Source organism: Macaca mulatta, chromosome 1 (genome assembly GCF_049350105.2).
Source record: "Macaca mulatta isolate MMU2019108-1 chromosome 1, T2T-MMU8v2.0, whole genome shotgun sequence".
In the NCBI taxonomy this organism is placed as follows: Eukaryota; Metazoa; Chordata; class Mammalia; order Primates; family Cercopithecidae; genus Macaca; species Macaca mulatta.
The window spans coordinates 166,514,650-166,536,402 of NC_133406.1; the positions used below are offsets into that span (position 1 = coordinate 166,514,650).

At 36.1% G+C, this 21,753-nt stretch overlaps 1 protein-coding gene across 1 annotated transcript in view; it reads left to right on the top strand.

Moving 5' to 3' along the window:
* The window catches only part of LRRIQ3 (leucine rich repeats and IQ motif containing 3), a 167,897-nt gene extending 153,157 nt beyond the window's left edge, over positions 1-14,740 (top strand). The window contains exon 8 of the mRNA XM_001097148.5: positions 14,464-14,740. Within this exon, the coding sequence (XP_001097148.4) occupies positions 14,464-14,620 (157 nt within the window). The 3' untranslated portion in view covers positions 14,621-14,740. The remainder of the gene's footprint in view (positions 1-14,463) is intronic.
* The last annotated feature ends 7,013 nt before the right edge of the window (positions 14,741-21,753 follow it).

A 21,753-nucleotide genomic window follows, 5' to 3' on the forward strand; every position in this document is an offset into this window, starting at 1 on the left:
TATCAACCCATCATCTAGGTTTTAATCCCTGCATGCATTAGCTATTTGTCTTAATATCCTCTCCTCCCTCACCCCCAATCCCTCAACAGCCCCGGTGTGTGCTGTTTCCCTCCCTATGTACATGTTTTCTTGTTTCAATTCCCACGTATGAGTGAGAACATGCAGTATTTGATCTTCTTTTCCTGTGTTAGTTTGCTGAGGTTGATGACTTCCAGCTTCATCCATGTCCCTGCAAAGGACATGATCTCCTTCCTTTTTATGACTGCATAGTATTCCATGGCATATATATACCATATTTTCTTAATCCAGTCTATCACTGATGGGCATTTGGGTTGGTTCCATGGCTTTGCTATTGTAAATAGTGCTGCAATAAATATACGTGTGCATGTGTTTTTATAGTAGAATGATCTCTATTCCTTTGGGTATATACCTAGTAATGGGATTGCTGGGTCAAATGGTATTTCTGGGTCCAGATACTTGAGGAATCACCACCCTGTCTTCCACAATGGTTGAATTAATTTACATTCCTATCAACAGTGTAAAAGCATTCCTATTTCTCCACAGCCTCACCAGCATCTATTGTTCCTTGACTTTTTTAATAATCGCCATTCGACTGGTGTTAGATGCTATCTCATTGTGGATTTGATTTGCATTTCTCTAATGATCAGTGATGTTAAGCTTTTTTCATATGTTAGTTGGCCACATAAATTTGTTCTTTTGGAAGTGTCTGTTCATATCCTTTGCCCACTTTTTGATGTTTTTTTTTTTTTTTTCCTTGTAAATTTGTTTACATTCTTTGTAGATTCTGGATATTAGCCCTTTGTCATATGGATAGATTGCAAAAATTTTCTCCCCTTCTCTAGATTGGCTATTCTTCCTGATGATAGTTTATTTTGCTGTACAGAAGCTCCTTAGCTTAATTAGATCCCATTTGTCAATGTTGGCTTTTGTTGTCATTACTTTTGGTGTTTTAGTTATGAAGTCTTCGCCCATGCCCATATCCTGAATGGTATTGCTTAGGTTTTCTTCTATGGTGTTTATGTTTTTGAGTTTTAAATTTCGGTCTTTAATCCATCTTGAGTTAATTTTTGTATAAGACATAAGGAAGGGGTCCAGTTTTAGTTTTCTGCATATGGCTAGCCAGTTTTCCCAGCACCATTTATTAAATAGGGAATCCTTTCCCCATTGCTTGTTTTTGTCAGGTTTGTTGAAGATCAGATGGTTGTAGATGTGTGGTGTTATTTTTGAGATCTCTATTCTGTTCCATTGGTCTACATATCTGTTTTGTTACTAGTACCCTGCTGTTTTAATTACTGTAGCCTTGTAGTATAGTTTGAAGTCAAGTAGTGTTGTGCCTTCAGGTTTGTTCTTTTTGCTTAGGTTTGTCTTGGCTGTATGGCTCTTTTTTGGTTCCATATGAAATTTAAAGTAGTTTTTTCTAATTCTGTGAAGAATGTCAATGGTAGTTTGATGGAAAAGTATTGAATTTATAAATTACTTTGGGCAGTATGGCTATTTTCATGATCTTGAGTCTTCCTATCCATGAGGATGGAATGTTTTTCCATTTGTTTGTGTCCCCTCTTATTTCCTTGAGCAGTAGTTTGTAGTTCTCCTTGAAGAGGTCCTTCACATCCTTTGTTAGCTGTATTCCTAGATATTTTATTCTCTTTGTAACAATTGTGAATGGGAGTTCATTCGTGATTTGGCTCTCTGCTTGTCTGTTGTTGGTGTATAGGAGTGCTTGTGATTTTTGCACATTGATTTTGTATCCTGAGACTTTGCTGAAGTTGCTTATCAGCTTAAGGAGTTTGTGGGCTGAGACAATTGGGTTTTCTAAAGATAGAATCATGTCATCTGCAAACAGACACAATTTGACTTCCTCTCTTCCTATCTGAATACATTTTATTTCTTCCTCTTGCCTGACTGCCCTGGCCAGTATTTCCAATACCATGTTGAATAGGAGTAGTGAGAGAGGGCATCCTTGTCTTTTGCCCATTTTCAAAGGAATGCTTCCAGCTTTTGCCCATTCAGTTTGATATTGGTCATAGGTTTGTCATAAATAGCTCTTATTATTTTGAGATATGTTCCATCAATACCTAATTTTATTGAGTTTTTAACATGAATGGATGTTGAATTTTATTGAAGGCCTTCTCTGCATCTATTGAGATAATCATGTGGCTTTTGTCGTTGGTTCTGTTTATGTGATGGTTTACATTTATTGATTTGCATATGTTGAACCAGCCTTGCATCCCAAAGATGAAGCCAACTTGATCATTGTGGACAAGCATTTTGATGTGCTGCTGGATTCAGTTTGCCAATATTTTACTGAGGATTTTCACATTGATGTTCATCAGGGATATTGGCCTGAAAATTTCTTTTTTTTGTTGCATCTCTGCCAGGTTTTGGTATCAGGATGATGCTTGCCTCATAAAATGAGTTAGGGAGGATTCCCTCTTTTTCTATTGTTTGGAATACTTTCAGAATGAATAATACCAGCTCCTTTTTTTACCTCTGGTAGAATTGTGTTGTGAATCTGTCTGGTCCTGTGCTTTTTTTTTTGGTTGGTAGGCTATTAATTACTGCCTCAATTTCAGAACTTGTTATTGGTCTATTCAGGATTTCAGCTTCTTCCTGGTTGTCTTGTGCGGTGTATACGTCCAGGAATTTTTCCATTTTCTCTAGATTTTCTCATTTATTTTGTAAAGTTGTTTATAGTATTCTCTTATTATAGTTTGTATTTCTGTGGGATCAGTGGTGATATTCCCTTTATCATTTTTTATTGTGTCTATCTGATTCTTCTCTCTTTTCTTCTTTATTAGTCTAGCTAATGATCTATCTATTTTGTTAATTTTTTCAAAAAAACAGCTCGTGGATTCCTAGATTTTTTGGAGGATTTTTCGTGTCTTTGTCTCCTTCAGTTCTGTGCTGATCTGAGTTATTTCTTGTCTTCTGGTAGCTTTTGGATTTTTTTGCTCTTGCTTCTCTGCTCCCCCCCCCCTTTTTTATGAAATGAATTTTCACTCTCATAGCCCAGGCTGGAGTGCAATGGCATGATCTTGACTCACTGCAACCTCTGCCTCCCAGGTTCAAGCAATTCTCCTGCCTCAGCCTCCCAGGTAGCTGGGATTATAGGCTTGAACCACCATGCCTGGCTAATTTTTTGTATTTTTAGTAGAGATGAGGTTTCACCATCTAATTCCGGCTGGTTTTGAACTCCTGACTTCAGGTGATCCACCCACCTTGGCCTCCCAAAGTGCTGGGATTATAGGCATGAGCCACCACATCTGGCCTCTAGCTCTTTTAATTCTGATGTTAGGGTGTCATTTTGTGATCTTTCTCCAGCTTTCTGACATAGGTATTTAGTGCTATAAATTTCCCTCTTAATACTGCTTTCACTGTGTCACAGAGATTCAGGTATGTTTTCTCTTTATTCTCTCTGGTTTCAAATAACTTATTCATTTCTGCTTTAATTTCATTATTTACTCAGGAGTCATTCAGGAGCATGTTGTTCAATTTCCATGTAATTGTGCGGATTTGAGTGAGTTTCTTAATCCTGCACTCTGATTTGATTGCACTGTGGTGTGAGAGACTGTTCGTTATGATTTCAGTTCTTTTGCGTTTGCTGAGGATGGTTTTACTTCCAATTATGTGGTCAGTTTTAGAATAAGTGCAATGTGGCACTGAGAGGAATGTATATTCTGTTGATTTGGTATAGAGTGTTCTGTAGATGTCTATTAGGTCCACTTGATCCAGAGCTGTGTTCAAGTCCTGAATATCCTTGTTAATTTTAAGTCTCATTAATCAGTCTAATATTGACATTAGGGTATAAAGTCTCCCACTATTATTGTGTGGGAGACTATGTCTCTTTGTAGGTCTCTAAGAACTTGCTTTATGAATCTGGGTGCTCCTTTATTGGGTTCATACATATTTAGGAGAGTTAGCTCTTCTTGTTGCATTGATCTCTTTACCATTATATAATGCCCTTCTTTGTCTTTTGATTTTTGTTGGTTTAAAGTCTGTTTCGTCAGAGACTAGAATTGCAACCCTTGCTTCTTTTTTTTTTTTTTTTTTTTTTTGGCTTTCCATTTGCTTGGTAAATATACCTTCATTCCTTTATTTTGAGCCTGTGTGTGTCTTTGCACGTGAGATGGGTCTCCTGAATACAGCACACCAATGGGTGTTGACTCTTTATCCAATTTGCCAGTCTGTGTCTTTTAATTGGGGCATTTAGCCCATTTACATTTGAGATTAACATTGTTATGTGTGAATTTGATCCTGTCATCATTATGCTATCTGGTTATTTTGCACACTAGTTGGTACAGTTTCTTCACAGTATCATTGGTCATTATATTTTGGTGTGTTTTTGCAGTGGCTGGTACTGGTTTTTCCTTTCCATATTTAGTGCTTCCTTCAGGAGCTCTTGCAAGGCAGGCCTGGTGGTGCTGAAATCCCTCAGCATTGGCTTGTCTGGAAAGGATTTTATTTTACCTTCACTTATGAAGCTTAGTTTGGCTGAATATGAAATTCTGGGTTGAAAATTCTTTTCTTTTAGAATGATGAATATTGACATGCACTCTCTTCTGGCTTGTAGGGTTTCTGCTGAGTGGTCTGCTGTTAGTCTGCTGTGCTTCCCTTTGTAGATGACCTGGCCTTTCTCTCTTGGTGCCCATAACAGTTTTTCCTTCATTTCAACCTTGGAGAATCTGACGATTATGTGTCTTGGGGTTGATCTTCTCATGGAGTATCTTAGTAGTGTTCTATGTATTTCCTGAATTTGAATGTTGGCTTTTCTTGCTAGGTTGGGGAAGTTCTCCTGGATAGTATCCTGACATGTGTTTTCCAGCTTGGTTCCCTTCTCCCCATCTCCTTCAGGTACTCCAATCAGTCATAGGTTTGTTTTTTGCTTTTTGCTTTTTGTTTTTACTTAGTCCCATATTTCTCAGAGATTTTGTTCATTCCTTTTCATTCTGTTTTCTCTAATCTTGTCTTCATGACTTATTTCAGCAAGGTAGTCTTCAAACTCTGATATCCTTTCTTCTACTTAGTCGATTCACCTATTGATACTTGTGTGTGCTTCACTAAGTTCTCGTGCTATGTTTTTAGCTCCATCAGGTCATTTATGTTCCTCTCTAAACTGGTTATTCTAGTTATTACCTTCTCTAGCCTTTTATCAAGGTTCTTAGATTCTTTGTTAAGAACCTTAGCACATGCTTCTTTAGCTTAGTGGCATTTATTATTACCCACCTTCTGAAGCCTACTTCTGTCAATCTGTCCATCTCATCCTCTGCCCAGTTCTGCACTCTTGCTGGAGAGGCATTGTGATCATTTGCAGGAGAGGAGGAACTCTGGCCTTTTGGGTTTTCAGCATTTTTTCACTGATTCTTTCTCATCTTCATGAGTATGTCTAGTTTTGATGTTTGAGGCTGCTGACCCTTGGATGGGACTTTTGTTAGGACTTCTTTTTTGCTGATGCTGTTGTTGTTTTCTGTTTGATTGTTTTATTTCAATGGTCAGGTCCCTCTTCTGTAGGTCTGCTGAGGTTTGCCAGAGGTTCGCTTCAAGCCCTATTCATCTGGTTCACTCCTGCGCCTGGAGATGTCACTTGAGGAGGTTGGAGAACAGCAAAAATGGGTGCCTGCTTCTTCTGGGATCTCTGACCTCAAGAGGCACCTACCTGATGTCAGTAGGAATGCTCCTGTATACGGTGTCTGACAATCCCTGTTTGAGAGTCTCACCCAGTTGGGTGGCACAGGGAGCAGGACCTGTTTAACAAAGCACTTTGACCATCCCTTGGTGAAAAAATGTGTTTTGCTGGGGGAAACCCATTTGTCTAGGCTGCCCAGATTCCTCAGAACTAGCAAGAGGAAAGGCCAAGTCTGCTGGTCTGCAGAGACTGTGGCAACCCCTCTCCCTAGGGGCTTGGGCCCAGGGAGATCAGACTTCTGTCCCTGAGCCCCTGGCTGGAGTTGTTGGAGTTCCTGCAGGGAGGCCCCACCCAGTGAGAAGGGATGGGTCAGGCCTGAAGAGGCATTCTGGCTGCAGTCTGCCACAGCTGGTGTGTTGGGCTGTGGGCAATACTTCTTGGGACCAAGCCATTCAGCCTCCCTGGCTCCATCAGGGGAAAAGCATATCCTGGAGCTATAGAGCTGCCTTACACCCACCCTGGGAGCTTAATGTGTTAGGCAGCTATCAGTCCCAGTGTTGGCTAGTGCCTCTCCCCTAAGGACCTCAGGCAGCTTAGACAGTAGGCAGAAGCTGTGGTGCTGGTTGCCGCTTCCATGGGAGACTTAAGCAGATTCTAGTTGAGTGACTGTTGAGAATCTGCACGGATTCTGCTGCAGATTGGCATGGGTTCACAAGTGGGATCCTCCAATGCCTGGGTTGAACAGTTCCATGGAAAAAGCACAGTTTACTAGGCTGGGTAGCACACTCACCACCTCCCTTGCCTGGGGTGTGGGGGCTCCCCTGCCCCGTGTGGCTCTTAGGTGGGCCACCACACCACACTGCTCTTCCTTCCTCTCCATGGGTCACACAAGCTGCCTAGTCAGTTCTTTTTTTTTTTTTTTTTTTTTTTTTGAGACAGAGTTTCACTCTTGTTGTGCAAGCTGGAGTGCAACGGCATGATCTTGGCTCACTGCAACCTCCGCCTCCCAAATGATTCTCCTGCCTCAGCCTCCTGAGTAGGTGGGATTACAGGTGTCCATCATCACACCCAGATCTTTTTTGTATTTTTAGTAGAGACAGGGTTTCACCATGTTTACCAAGCTGGTGTCAAACTCCTGACCTCAGGTGATCCGCCCCCTTTAGCTTCCCAAATTGCTGGGATTACAGGTGTGAGCCACCTCACCTGGCCCTAGTCAGTTTTGATGAAGAACCTGCATACCTCAGTTGCCTGTGCAGGATTCACAGGCGGTTATGGTTCTTTTCGATGACAGCCTCCAATCACTGCTGCTTCTAGTCAGCCATTTTGGCCCCATCCCCTCCAGAAAATAATCAAGTCTTTGTATTATTCGCTCCATCTTTCTATTTCAGTGCTCAGTATAGTACCTAGTTAATAAATCTATTCAACACATATTTGTTGAGGTAAATAGGTGAGAACCCCAATTAGTAATGGTTACATATAAACTCATTTAAGTCATATAACAACCACTGAGAAGAGAGTGTTTTTTATGTATTTGTGCTTAATACGTAAGTCATTTAGAATAAGAAGCAATGCATATTTTTCTAAATGTTTTTACAATGAAGATAAATAATCAGAATAATATTAAACGTAGAGTAAAAATGTAATTAACCAAGTTACGAAAGTAGCTTCACTAATCATTAGACTACGTAAACTTCTTAGTACAAGTGTTTAATTCATGGCAGTAAATTTGTCCTGCACATTTTTTTCTGTCCCTCTGTGATCATTGGTGCTTCTACTAAGTAGTAGTTACCTTCAATTCAAATAATTCAAGTAGTAATTCATTTCTAGCTCTTGAAGAGTTATCTTACAGGTGATGTAGGCACATAAAGATCATTTGGCCCAAGAAACTGAAAATTGAGGTGGGAAATACAGCAAAAAGCAATGAGATTAACAGAATTACATAATAATGTCAGCAATAACACAAACACTACGAATAGACAATTAAAATTTCAGGTACATAAATAGGTTTATGGCCTATTTATGTCTTCTATAACAAAGACAGATTAGCAAGAAAAAAGCATAACAAATTTATTTCATCGAAATGTTATGTGACCTAGAAGCTTTCTAAAATGAAGACCCAGGGAAAAGTATTTTTATGCCTAGGTTTGATGAAGAATAGACAATTTTGTAGAAGTATGATTGGAACAAAAAAAAAAGGATATGACCTAATGGTAATGAACTGGGGATGAGGTGTACCAAGCACGGCCTGTTTGTTTAGATTCTTCTTGGCCTTTCTATGTAATATTCCTTCCTTCCTGGTTTAAAGCATGGCACTTGTCACAGTGTTTAAAAGAGAGGAGGCAGGAGTTCAGAGCAATCTTTCTGCTTCTACAAGTTTCTCAGTTTCCGTCAGCTTAAAATACATAATGTGCCAATGTGCCATATTTGGGGGCAGCATTTTTTGCTACTGCAAAATCAAAACCTTCAAAGAGAAGGCTTAACTAAACCAGTGTTACTTCACTTAAATTATCCCTTGCCCTGCCATACAAAGATGAATAAGATATTCTTGATCCTCTAAGAACTCACCATCCAGTGGCGAACATAAGCATACATTTCAATTGTTATAAAAAATAGAAGTGGGAGAAGTACAATTGTTGATTCAAATTGGAAAAGCAGAGAGATGAAGGGAGACCATTATAGTAGAGAGGTGAGGCAAGGAGAAGAGGATAAGCAAAGTTGGAAAGTTCAAAATAGGTAAAGCTAGGGGAGATCAAGGAGATTGTGAATATTCCTGTACCTATAGCAGAAGGTTTATGAAGAATAGTTGAAGGTGTGATTGCTTGAGAAACATCAACTTGATTTTAAAAAGCCTCTAAGTCTTAGTAGACAGTTGTGCAGTAAAAACCATTAGGATTCCTACCAGAAAGATATATTGCATTTTATACATGTATTTTACCATAAAACTTCCCTTTCAAGAACTATCTCAGAAAATAATTCTTAGGACACACTTCGGACAAAGTTTTCTCAAACAATTGCAAAAATTAGAAATTGTTTTATGGTGAAAGTTTTAAAATTTTAAACCAAATTTGGTATAGTAGGAGCTTTGTTGACAAAACATTTTAACCTACAGTTAGTAAATTTAAATTTTATTAATTGCCAAGGAACATTTTTAAGAACATAAAACCATGCCGCTTATAAATATAAAATGAGCACATGCCGAAGATATCATTTAACTCATTAAAGAATAAATCAGTTACAAGAATTCAAAGAGCATTTCTCTATATATGTATCTATTTTATATCTATGTCTATGTTTATATCTACTCCTATGTCTATATCGATATTGGCAATCAAAAATGCTAAACTAAATTCACAGATAGGTGCAAAACTAGTCAATATTCACTGGACAATAATCAAACGTAACTTAGCTGAACACAATTGTTTATATCTCTATAAACAAGAATCATTTGGATTGCTCATAGTTTTTCTTAGAGTTGTAAAATTGTTCAAGGAGATTGAAAGGCACAGATAGTTCTGAAGAGTGTACTAGCCAGGACTCCTAGTAATTTTATTTTACCTTTTCAAAGTTTTTCACACATTTTTTTTTTCTGATATTAGATTGAAGTTGATCAGCCACAGTTTTATCCTAGTGGTATTTCAAATGGCCAAATTATGTATATACATCTTTAAGGCTTGTATAGAAACACTTAGAGATCTTCAGAACTGCTTATTTTATTTAAATTTTTAAATAGCATCATTTTTAAAAGCCTGTGCTGGAAAGGAGTTTCAAATAAGAAAAAGCATTTGTCTTTTCCTACTTATAAGCAATTTAAGCTATTTACTGATGTGTTTTATGTAATACTTTATTACGTATGAAAAATATTGTGTATTTCCCCCTCCAAATTTAAAATCATTTTCTTTAGTGTACACTTTGTGTGGTGTGTGTGTGTGTGTCTGTGTGTGCTTTGGAAATGTTTATGACTAAAATAAGTATTTATTAGTATAATAAAAAAGTATTTGGAAAAGAAATGAAGGCTAGTGTGATGTATTGAAATACAAATCTAGTGCAAATCAATCTAGTTTAATCAGCTTAGTTTTTTCACAGTAAATTGAATGTCTGGCCATAATTAATTTTTAAAGAATACAGACTCAAACAAGCACCCTAATGTATGTTAACTCAATTATCTTCTCTCCTAAGCTACTGCAAAAGTATTAACCTGTAGAGCACATATGAATACGGCAATGTTTGTGAGTAGTATGTCCCAACAGGCATCTTTGAGTCTAACTCTAAATATTTTCAAATAAAGATTAGGTATAAATATACAGAAAGAAGCTGTGATCAAAAAGTGAAATCTAACTGGAGACTTCTGAAATTTTTCAGTTCTGATACTGTTTTGGCTGATGATTCTTTATTCTCTTGACCTAAAAGCATTCTGATAATTTCAATAACTAGTGAAGTCATTACTGAAAATGTAGCTCCCTAATCCTGCTTTGTGGAATGAGAAGGAGTAAAAGAAAAAAAGGGGAACCATAAAGCTCTGATTTAGAAAGTTAATAAAATACCTACAGGAGTATTTAAGCGTTAATTAAAGATAGACTTTGAAATGGAAGAATCTATGTATCAGATAAAAGCTAGTCATGAATTTTCTAAGATATTCATGTCTATACTCTGAGAAAATGATGATACTGTTCAAGCCAGGACAGCAGGGTGTCGATTTTGAAGTAGGGTATCACTTAGCATGGAAGAGCTAGAAAATAAAGTGATTATCCAATTACATCATCTTCAACTTGTCCTTATTTGGTCATCAATTGATCTCCCATACTACCGTCATAATTTACTGTGGTCTTTACATCATTTTTGATTTATGAAGCTTTTTCTCTCCATCCAATTTCTGCCATAATCATTGTTAACTTCCAAATTCATAAGAAAACCCTCCCAATTACCTAATATCGGCATTTTTGGACGCTGTCAGTCTTTATCCTACCTGACGTTAATAAACTGATTTCCATAGACACATATAAAGACCCTCTTATCACTTGGAACTGCCCCACTTCTTAAATCTTCAACTCCTATATATTTATTTATAACTAAAATTTATCTTTTCAACTCCTTTCTTCTTTAACTTCCACCACACATATCCTTCAAATATATGGTGACACCCGTCCTTCAAATAACCTCCTTTATACACTTTTATTTTCATTTCTAGTGTAGGCTCCGGGGTTCTTTAATTCAATTGTTGTTTTGTTCATTCTCTCCAGTATCTCTAAAGTTATTTCATTTCATTGCTTCGATTATGCTAAAATGTTCCTTACAACCCTTACCTTGGAACAGTTCAACTATCTATCTTCATTTCCTGTATTCAGATATAAATGTCTAGAAGAAATCAATGCCCCATAGATTTACGCCAATATTAATTTTATGGTCTCCAACTTGAGCTGCTCCCACAGTTGCTTACTCTTTCTCCTATTACCTACAAGGGCCATTTAAAATCTTCACCAACAGTACAGCTTTCTATTCAAACACCACTTATGGCCTCTCCTTCTCAACAATATAGTTTATCTATTTCCCAAAGAAATTTTAGGACTTCAAGCTTTAATTCATTCAACTTCCTATATCCATATTTATAAAATTCTATATATTTTATACTTACCGCAGTTTCCTTTTCTGTTGTCTCATGATTAGGTTTCATTTTCCTATTAAAAGTTAATAATCTCTCCTCTTATAATTCTTACAATCTTTAAAATCAAGTAATGTAAGTCTGCTGTGCTAGTCAGAATTATGGCTACCAAGAAGATAGATATCATGCCCTGCGTGGTTCTCAGGACTATGAATATGATGAGATAGCACACCTGAGAATGTGTTGGTAAAGGGACTTTACATATGTAATTAAGGATATTGCTTAATTAACCTTAACATAAGGAGATTATTCCGGATTATCCAGATGGGCCCAGTGTATCACATGAGACTTTCAAATACAGAGACAAGACAGAACATAAGATACAAAGTATGAGAACGGTTTTCCATGATATTGCTGACTTAAAAATAGAGGGAAGCACAGGGAAAGAGTGATAATAAAATGAATTCTGACAACCACTCATCCTGGATGAGGACCCCAAGACCTGAATGAGAACCACTGCTCTGGCTGACACCTTGATTTCAGCCTTGTGAGACCTAAGCAGAAAACCCAACTAGCCACAATATCCCTGGACTTCTGACCTAATGAAATGATGAGCTATTATAAGGTGGTTGTCGTAAGCCAATACATTTATGGGTAAATTGTTCAGCGGGATGGAAAATAGAGATTCCAACTTTGCTCTGTTTTCTCAAGATTACATTGGTTGTCCTAGGACCTTTGCATTTTCATATAAATTTAAATTTAAATAAATTCAAAACATTTAAATTTAACACATTTAAAATAAATTGGAATTAAATTAATATATATTTAAAACAAACATAAATGTTAATTTCTAATTTCTATCATAGAGCCTCTTGGCATTATTAATTGTAATTTTATTAATCCATAGATCTATTTGAGAAAAATTGACATCATAATAATATTCTAATCTTTGAGATGATATAACTCTCCATTAATTTAGGTCTTTTTAAATTTCTTTCAACAAAATTTTATTATTTTTAGGTATAGGCCTTTCCTATCTTTTATTACATTTATGTCTAAATATTTTATGTTTTTCTGGTCACAATGTAAGTAGAATCACTTTCTTGATTTTATTTTCCAATTGTTTGACACTGGTATACATGGATATAATAATATAATTGATTATTTCATATTTCTCTTTTTTTAAGTCTTTTAAATAGTTCTTTTACTTACATTTTCTTCACAGCTTATAATTTATCTGTAGGAGGGCTATTTTAGTACATTTCTTGACTTAATTAGTACCCTTAATTACATGTGCAAGATCCCTTTGCTATGATTTCTACTCTGCTACGTGTCCAGACATGACTACTCTCCTGATCTCTAGGCTTATAGTACTAGTAGCTAACTTTTAGCTACTACTAAAATGATTATTAAATGCCAGGCACTCCTTTAAGGATTTTAAAACTGTTGGTTTATTTACTTCCTCCTAAACCCTATGAGTTGAAATGTCCTCTTTATAAAGATGAAAAAAAAAATGATATAGAGAGAACTTAAATAACCTATCTAAAATCACACCAACAATACATTCCAGAGCCAAGCAGAATGGCTTTACTACCTGTACTCTTAAGTATAAGCTATCACTTCTCTGTATTCAACACACTGGGCATCACCACATGAATAACTAGGCTCTTAACACTAACCATTTCCAGTCAGAACTCTAATCTTCCCATCTTGTTGCTCTACCTACATGTCTTTCTGTTGAACGCCATTATTATCCATCCAGTGAAATGAATTATTTAATGTTAGGCATTCACCTAAGAATTTTTAATGTATCAACTCACTTAGTCCTTTACTAACCCTATGTGTTAGATTATCTCCTTAACAATGAAGAAAATGAGACAGAAAGAACATGAATGAGTTGTCTAAAATCACACTATCAATAAGCTGCAGGCTTTTTAGACTTAATGCTCTCTTTCTCTCCTCAAGTTCAGATTTCTGAGTATACCTACACATAAATAAAGTATTTTATGATCTGGCCTAAATTTGCTTCCCAGACTGTATGACCCAGACAATTAGATTGATGTCAGTTCTTGGAGCATTCCAAGCTGTGCTACCCTCTCTACCTTTGTTTTGACTGTGTTCATGCTATAAAAATCACTTGAACAAAATTATCTTCCACTTTCTGACTGGAAAACACACATCTTCCAAGATTTAGTTCAAAGGTTATTTTAACTCTAAACTTTTCTTGTCTTCCCCTCCTTGCTCTCTAGTTTATATTTACCAAGTTTTTACTCAAGTTTTTCCTCACTCTGACTTGTTATGTAATGTTTTCATGATAAACCATATATCTTTTATATATTTACATGCATTTATTTCTGTTAACTTTTTATAAGCTTCACGTAATTACATCATGTTATATTTATGTTTCCAGCATCTAAGTTTAGTGCCATGCATCACAATACATAATTGTTGAATAAATAAGGATGAATGAATGAAATCTCCTAAGACCTGTGACATTTCCCAGGTTTGGCAGAGTATTAGTCTACTGGGACTGCCATAACAAAATATCACAGGTTGCGTGGCTTAAACAGAAATTTATTTTCTCCCATTTCTGGAAACTGGAAGTCCAAGAATAAAGTGTCAGCAGGTGTGGTTTCTGCTGAGCCCTCTCTCCTTGACTTGTAGATGGCCACCTTTTCCCTGTGTCCCCCATGGCCTTTCTTCTGTACACTCACATCTCTGCTGTTGCTTCCTCTTCTTATAAGTACACTAATTATATTGGATTAGGACCTACCCATATAATGTCATTTAGCCTTAACTACTTCTTAAAGGCCTTATCCTCAAATAATCACAGTCAAAGACACTGGGAGTTAGGACTTTGACATATGAATTTGGTGGAATGCATTCAGTCCATATAACAGAGTTGAAGAAGTAGCTTGGATTTAGTGAGGCTTAAATGGATGTATTTTAAGTGATGACATAGGGTGATTTAGATACCTCTTTGGAAAGCTAAGTCGTAGTTTGTGAGAATTTTTAATTATAGCTTATAGATATCTCATAAATACTAGACTAATACGAATATTGTTTAATGATATAACCAAGATATGTAAATGGAGTTCTGTCTTTCTCCCTTGTATATGCCTATTTCGAAGACATCTAGTTATCATCATTAACAGTCTAATAGATTGCCATGGTTTCAGGATTTAAAAGTATCTCATTCTATTACCTTTCTTTCTCCTCTTAGGTCTCAAGAAATATATAAAAGACATTGTGAAGAAAAATTTGTTACGGATATGATTGCCTTTGAAAAAGCCTGTGAAAGATTTCAAGATGCTAAAACAAAAGTAGCAATTGTGAAAACAAATTTAGACTTTAAAATTCCCAATGGACTGATAAAATGAATCAATGCCAGATCATGGCCTGTGATCATCTTAAATTATAGTCATTATTTTTAGTTGAAGGAATTTGAAATAATACTCTAAAGCAAGAAATACTCTACATCACAAGATGGATTTATATATAAATATTCTAAAACATATAAAGATTAGTTAAACTGTTTCTCTTATTGGTCATAATTTAACTTAAATAAACTTGACTTAGCACCTCTGAAAAATTTCTTAGATCGGATGCCCAAGGAACAATTAAAACTGATTTTATTTATTGTAGACAATCTTGCAATGACATTGCTGATATTCCATTTCATATTCTCTCTAAATACAGCGATTCATAAGCTAATTTAGGTGTCTCTGGAAACCTTAGAATAATAATTTCTACTCCAACTGCTGACTTTTATTAAGACACTGTGTACGTTGATTGCTTTTATTACCAGCTTTTATATATTTAATTATATTTCCTGCTTATTTTGTTAAAATAATTTCTGAATTTATTTTTTAAAATACCGTTTCACTATTTTGTCAGTAATTTATGCTGTTATAAAAATTCAGAAAATATGAACTATGAAAAGTAAATCAAACATTCTTATTACCTTCCTTGAAGACTGTAAGATTTTTGTATATTTACTTGTGATGGCTTTGCCCTGTTTGGTATATATATGAAGACAGGGAAAAGAGAGAGGAGAGAAGCAAGAGAGAACCCATATAATTATATATTTGAATCATAAAATATACAGAAATAGTATATATTAACCATAAGTCTGTTTAATACATACCAATGGTAGAAAATTTGAAAAATAAACTGTTAAAAAAGACCTAAAAATCCTTTGTAAAATTTGCAACCATTTTCAATAGTGATTTCATATATCTAGAAAGATAGGTGTCTCACCATAATTATGACATTGTTCACTAAATACGATGTAGCTAATACTATTCAAAATTTCTCTTTAATATTCTTGGTTATATACGTAAGTTTTTAAAACACTGTTGCTTTAAAAATTCCCTGATTTTATGTCTATGGTAAATTTCCAAAAATCACATATTTTACAACAGTGGTTACATAGTTGTGCTTCTATGCTGGGCTGCTAACAAATGATGATAGAAGTTTTCTCATTTTCTATAAAATAATAGCTGTCTTTTTAAATCCATGGCACAAGCTCTCACGTTTCTGATAATTAGAAGATAACTAATAAGCAAGTCATATTGGCATGTCTATTTATTCTCCAAAAAGAACAAAGGGACATACTGTGGGGTTGTAGAAAGCATGACCTAGGTTTACAGCAAGTTAGCTAATGTGTTACCCCAGTTTTCTGTTCTGTGTTTGGAAATAATACATATATTTTGGAGATTTACTTTACACAAAGTAAACATTTAATAAAGGTAAGCATGTAGTAGTGGAGGCAGAAGTCTTCTCTGTATAGCTATAGGAGGATTTGTCACCTATTTATGTGAGCTTTGAGAGGCATCATCAAAGAAAGTAAGCTTGATTGTGTGATATGTTTGGATATAAGTCATTTATTCAGTCCAAACATTAGTTGAGTGTTTGTAATCTTTATGCTCTCATTTTATCCGTTAAAAGTTTTATAGCTTTTATCACACGATAAGTAATCAATAATTTCCTTGACTATTTTATACCAACCTGTGAGCTTCTTTAAGGAAAATAATATTTTACTCATCTCTGTCTCTCTATTACTTTTGACTAAGGCAGGTATGCTATGCACAGTGTTTTTTTGTTGTTGTTTTTGTTGTTTCTGTTTTTAGCTCTTCTTTCCTATTTATGCCCTGTCCTAGTCAATCTTGTGATATTTACTGCCACTTACTGTTTATGTTTTGAAGAATTCAAAATCTGTATCTCTAGATTATGCCTCTAGATTTATATATCGCCTATGTTTTCAGAATGCATGCTACACGTCTCTACTTTGAAGGCCTAAAATATTTTTATGTCATACATTAAAATGGAGCTCGTTTTTATTATCTTACTGTTCTCCTTCCGTCCCACATTCAGCTTCTCTTTCTATATTCCCCAACACTCAGATTCATAGCCGTCTACATGGCTTCCCATATTGAAAATTTAGAAGATATCTTTGACTCCTTTCTCTTACCATGTCACATATTATTAAATTTTATGTCCTATAAATTTCATCTGCAGAAGGTCTCTAGGGTAGAGAATGGCTGACTTTTCACCAAATTCATTTTCTCTTTTTTCAGGGCACAACTAGTCGATATTTCCTAGCCTGCTTTTCAGTTAAATGAGGCGCACAACTGAGCTCTCACCAAAGGAATCCAGGTAAAGTGTTGGGCAGCCCTTCCATGTACTATTCCTCATGATTTTACCTCTACTTTGACCATCTTAGAAAACATGTTAAAGACAACTGAGCCACTAGATAGAAAGCACCTGGCCTCCTAAATCCCTGTTTGGAATATGATAGAGAACACTTGTTTTGTGCTTTACATCATCCAAAAGAAAATTAAGTTATTTAAAGGGCTTTGCAACCACATCAGTTACATTGGGCCAGCATCTATGAGTGATTTAATCAGTAGAGAACTTGTTACCAAATTAAGAGTGCTACTATTGGCTGAGCGCGGTGGCTCATGCCTGTAATCCCAGCTCTTTGGGAGGCCGAGGCGGGCGGATCACGAGGTCAGGAGATCGAGACCATCCTGGCTAATACAGTGAAAACCCATTTCTACTAAAAATACAAAAAAAAATTAGTTGGGCGTGGTGGAGGGCGCCTGTAGTCCCAGCTACTTGGGAGGCTGAGGCAGGAGAATGGCATGAACTTGGGAGGCGGAGCTTGCAGTGAGCCGAGGTCGCGCCATTGCACTCCAGCCTGGGCGACAGAGTGAGACTCTGTCTCAAAAAAAAAAAAAAAAAAGAGTGCTACTATCACAGAAACCCAACGTATCTGGTACTGGCTTTGTGGGTAGTAAGACAACCAATATTGAAGACAGAAATATGGAAACACAGGTCTACTGATACTATAGCCCATGTAGTTTTAAATGTTGTGGGTTCTGGGTGTTAGTCTCCTATACTGCCTTTAACTTCATTATACAGATCACTTATGTCTAAAAAAAATTTTTTTTTAGTTAAGTCTAGAAAGCAATATGTATATTATTGGTTAATTTGTTTTCCTACTCCTACCCTTTCAGCCCGCACGTTTTTTAAAGATTTCTTAGAATTCTGTTGCACTCTTTCATAGAGTAACTCTTGCCTTCAGTGTAAATTATAGACATAAGCGAATGATTTTTTTAAATTTCACACACCCACACAGACACAGATCACACATATGTACAGACACATACATAGTAAAATAAAGTCTAAAGAACAATATAGTATTTCTACCTCAAATACTCTCTTTAGAAGCACTACCATATTTCTTGATTTGTTTCTGGTATTTATCTTCTACAGATTGAGCATCCCTTATCCAAATTGCTTGGGACCAGAATTGTTTCAGATTTCAGATTTTTTTTTTAATTTAGGAATATTTGCATATACATAATGAGGTACATTATGGATAGGACCAAAATCTAAACGTGAAATTCATTTATGTCTCATATACATTTGTACACATAGCTTGAATGTAATTTTATAAAACATTTTCAATAATTTTGCACCATGAAACAAAATTTTGACTGCATTTTTACTGTGACCCATCACATGAGGTCAGGTGTGGAATTTCCCACTTGTGTCATGTCAGGTATCAAAAAATTTTGGACTTTGGAACATTTTGATTCCAGATTTTCAGATTAGGGATGCTTGACCTGAAATAGCACATCCCATCCCATTCAAATTAGAAGATTAGTGGTTCTTGAAAACCGTGATTATATGCCTTCTTCCTTGACTCCAGTTATTTTTTCACTATTGGCCGATATACTCCATATCACAAATGTCACCTGCATAATTTTTAATGAAATCTAATACCCAACACTGTGATCCATAGAAATTTGGCTAATCCTTTCAATTAGATGTATTCTACACTTTCTTCTGAGTCACTATAATAATTTAAAATATTGTATTTCAATAATAATAGCAGCATTATTTTTGAAAAGTAGAAACTGTATTTAAATTTGTAAAATGAAAGTAATAGCCTATGACCCACAGATAACCACTGTTAACATTTTGGGTTCTTTTTCTAGGTTTAGGGGTATATGTATGTATGTGTGTTGTTCTGTTTACTGATCTTTCTCCTGCTTCTCTCCCAACTTCTCCACCCTACCCTGTCACTTTCTGGGTCACTGACACTTAAACAATTGTTGGCTGAGCTCTTCCTGTCTTTGTCTTCATCCATAATCCTATGGTAACTCTAACACATAAAACAAATGAGACATATGAGCACCACCCTATACATTCAAACATATACATTTTCTGACCAATTGTTTCGTTGTAATTAATATATCATAATGGATGAGTCTATACAGAGTGATTCAGCAGACTTCTAGCTAGCATAAGTAGCAGCAAACACATTCATACTGGGAAGAGATCACATTTTTATGCTGCAGATACAGGGTTTGAACTAGGATGCAGTAGCAGAAAGGGAGTAACCTATCTCCCTACCTTATTTTAGACAAGTGGGGTTTCTCGGTTTTATGAGGCAAACTATGAGTAGGCTTTGTGTGCTTTTAAGGAAGAAACTTGCTCGTCATTCACAATGGGGACTAAAGGTATCAGACATTCCCTCCCCCTACCCTCAGCTACACTATGGGCACCTGATTGATTATTTATTCTTGCCCGTGACTCTGGATCTTGAAGTATTGCTAAAACAGAGGTAATTTATAAATTATTCACTGCCATTGCAGCTCAACATTCCAGGAGAAGCAGCTACTAGTTTCCTGTGGCAGTAGTACTGGAAGTTCTTCCAGATTCTTTCTGTGTTGAAACATCACTTTGTTTTGTGCTGCTGGATTTGCTAAGTTTCTGACCATACTTTAACCAGGGAATTTCTAGGCTTACTTTTCCCAGTAAGTGTCTGATTATCAATGGGAAACAGAGAGTTTATACAAAATAAAACTATGAAGGAGTATGGATAGAGCTCCAGCCATCCCTTGGGACATCTCCATATACTTCTACTTCTAGAGCTAAAGTTAATGGAAGGCTGCCCCAACACTTTACAAGCAAGGGCTTGTATTTCTCAGGAAAGAATATTTGGGTAAGCTTACCAGGTAAAGCCTTCTGTTATAGTGAATTGTTGACTGAAGGCAAAGGGTACCTTGAAGAGATGGTGGAGGTGGAAATTAATACATTTTAACTATGGTTTCATAAATGTATACAGAAATAAAGATCGCAACCTCTACTCATACTGCCTTCATGTTTCATCATGAATGTATTTGTATATTTTATATTTTTTCTTCCTCTCCATTTCTTCGATTCCATATAATATTAATGTAGTATCATAATAGAACTAGAGCACAATGGACATTGCATAGTGATCCTGGGCCCCAAGGTGAATGTAGTAACTAATGAGACTTTGAGTAATTTCCCTTAGGAAGTGGATGTATGCTTTTTTGGTTGTATAAAGAATACTTATATTAGGATTGAGCCACCTTATGGGAGTAGTGAGAAGTGTTAGTAACATAAGAAAAATGTAGATGTTTCTTTTGTTTATTTTTGTCTATAAATCATCTAACCGTTCTTTTTCTGGGAAATACCTTTGGCCTGTTTTGAGTTATTAACCATGTCTTAACAAAAATTTAGAGGAATCAAAAAATTTTCACTTCAACTCCTGGGATATAGAGCCAGTCGTTTGATGCTCATGTTAGTACTTCTAAAGTGATACCAGGACAAAAGGCAAGAAGTCACTCACAGTGGTGTTGAGTCCAAGAGTGGCAGCAGCAAATTTCCAGTGATAGCAGTGTCAAAGATGGCCATATATGTGGCATTGTCTACTGAGCGTCTGCTACCTTGCCTGCTTTGATATCTACCCATTTTCTGAGCTTGGTCCCAGATTTCTTCATTTAGATTCATGAGTTACCAACGATCCTTCCAGTGAGTATCTTTGTTGTTCTTACTAGCAATGGTCTCAGTCGCACACCAGAATAAGAAGAATTCCAATATATTTAGTTTGTCTCAGTAACTCTCACTTTACAAATGTAAGATAATTTTTTTTTTTTTTTTTTGAGATAGAGTCTCACTCTGTTACCCAGGCTGGAGTGCAATGGTATGGCCTTGGTTCACTGCAGCCTCCAACTTCTGCCTCCCGGGTTCAAGCTATTCTTCTCTCTCAGCCTCCCAAGTAGTTGGGACTACAGGCACACACCACCATGCCTGGCTAGTTTCTGGTATTTTTAGTAGAGATGGGGTTTCACTATATTGGCCAGGCTGGTCTCAAACTCCTGACCTCGTGATCCACCTGCGTAGGCCTCCCAAAGTGCTGGGATTACAGCCATGTGCCACACCTGGCTATAAGAGATCTTTTTAAAGCTCAAGAAGTAGGCTTTTTGTCTTAATCATCTGTCAAATGGATATAATATTTATCTATCATGAAAGTTTCAAACATAAATGAATGCGATATACCCAGAACAGTGCCTGGGCCATAGTAAGTATTAAATAAGTGTTTGCTGTTATTATTCATTATTTTCCATGCTGGGAATTTTCAGCTTTGGGGAAAACTGGAAGGGAATGCTTCAGAGGATGCTAATCAGAAAGCACAATAAATTGAAGTTCAGGCATGATACTTTGCCTGTACAGCCCTATGGCACTCATCTTACCCTATCTTTTGTTCCTGTCATTTGCCTATTTGTTTAATTGTCTCACTTACGTTAAAAGTCTTTACAGTCAGAAAATGTGTGTTACCATCTTTCTATTGACAACCTTCTCTAGCATTGTGCTACACATTGCAATGGTCCATAATAATCTTTCACAGATATCTTCCTTGACTATGATGTAGTGTGTAACAAAGTTGGAAAATTTTTTAGAGCCTACATTCAAAAAGAACAAAGAATCTCTTTATATATATTTTTACTTTTATTAGAAATATGTATATTGAAATGATTAAACAACTATTTGCTCTTTTCTATAGTTTCTTATCTGCCCCATTTGTCACCTTTATGGATTCCTTCTCTGCTAAATAGACACTTTCTCAGGCCATTCAAATCTTATCTAAATACATAAACATCCTCTCTTGTGTTTTACATATCAATTCTGT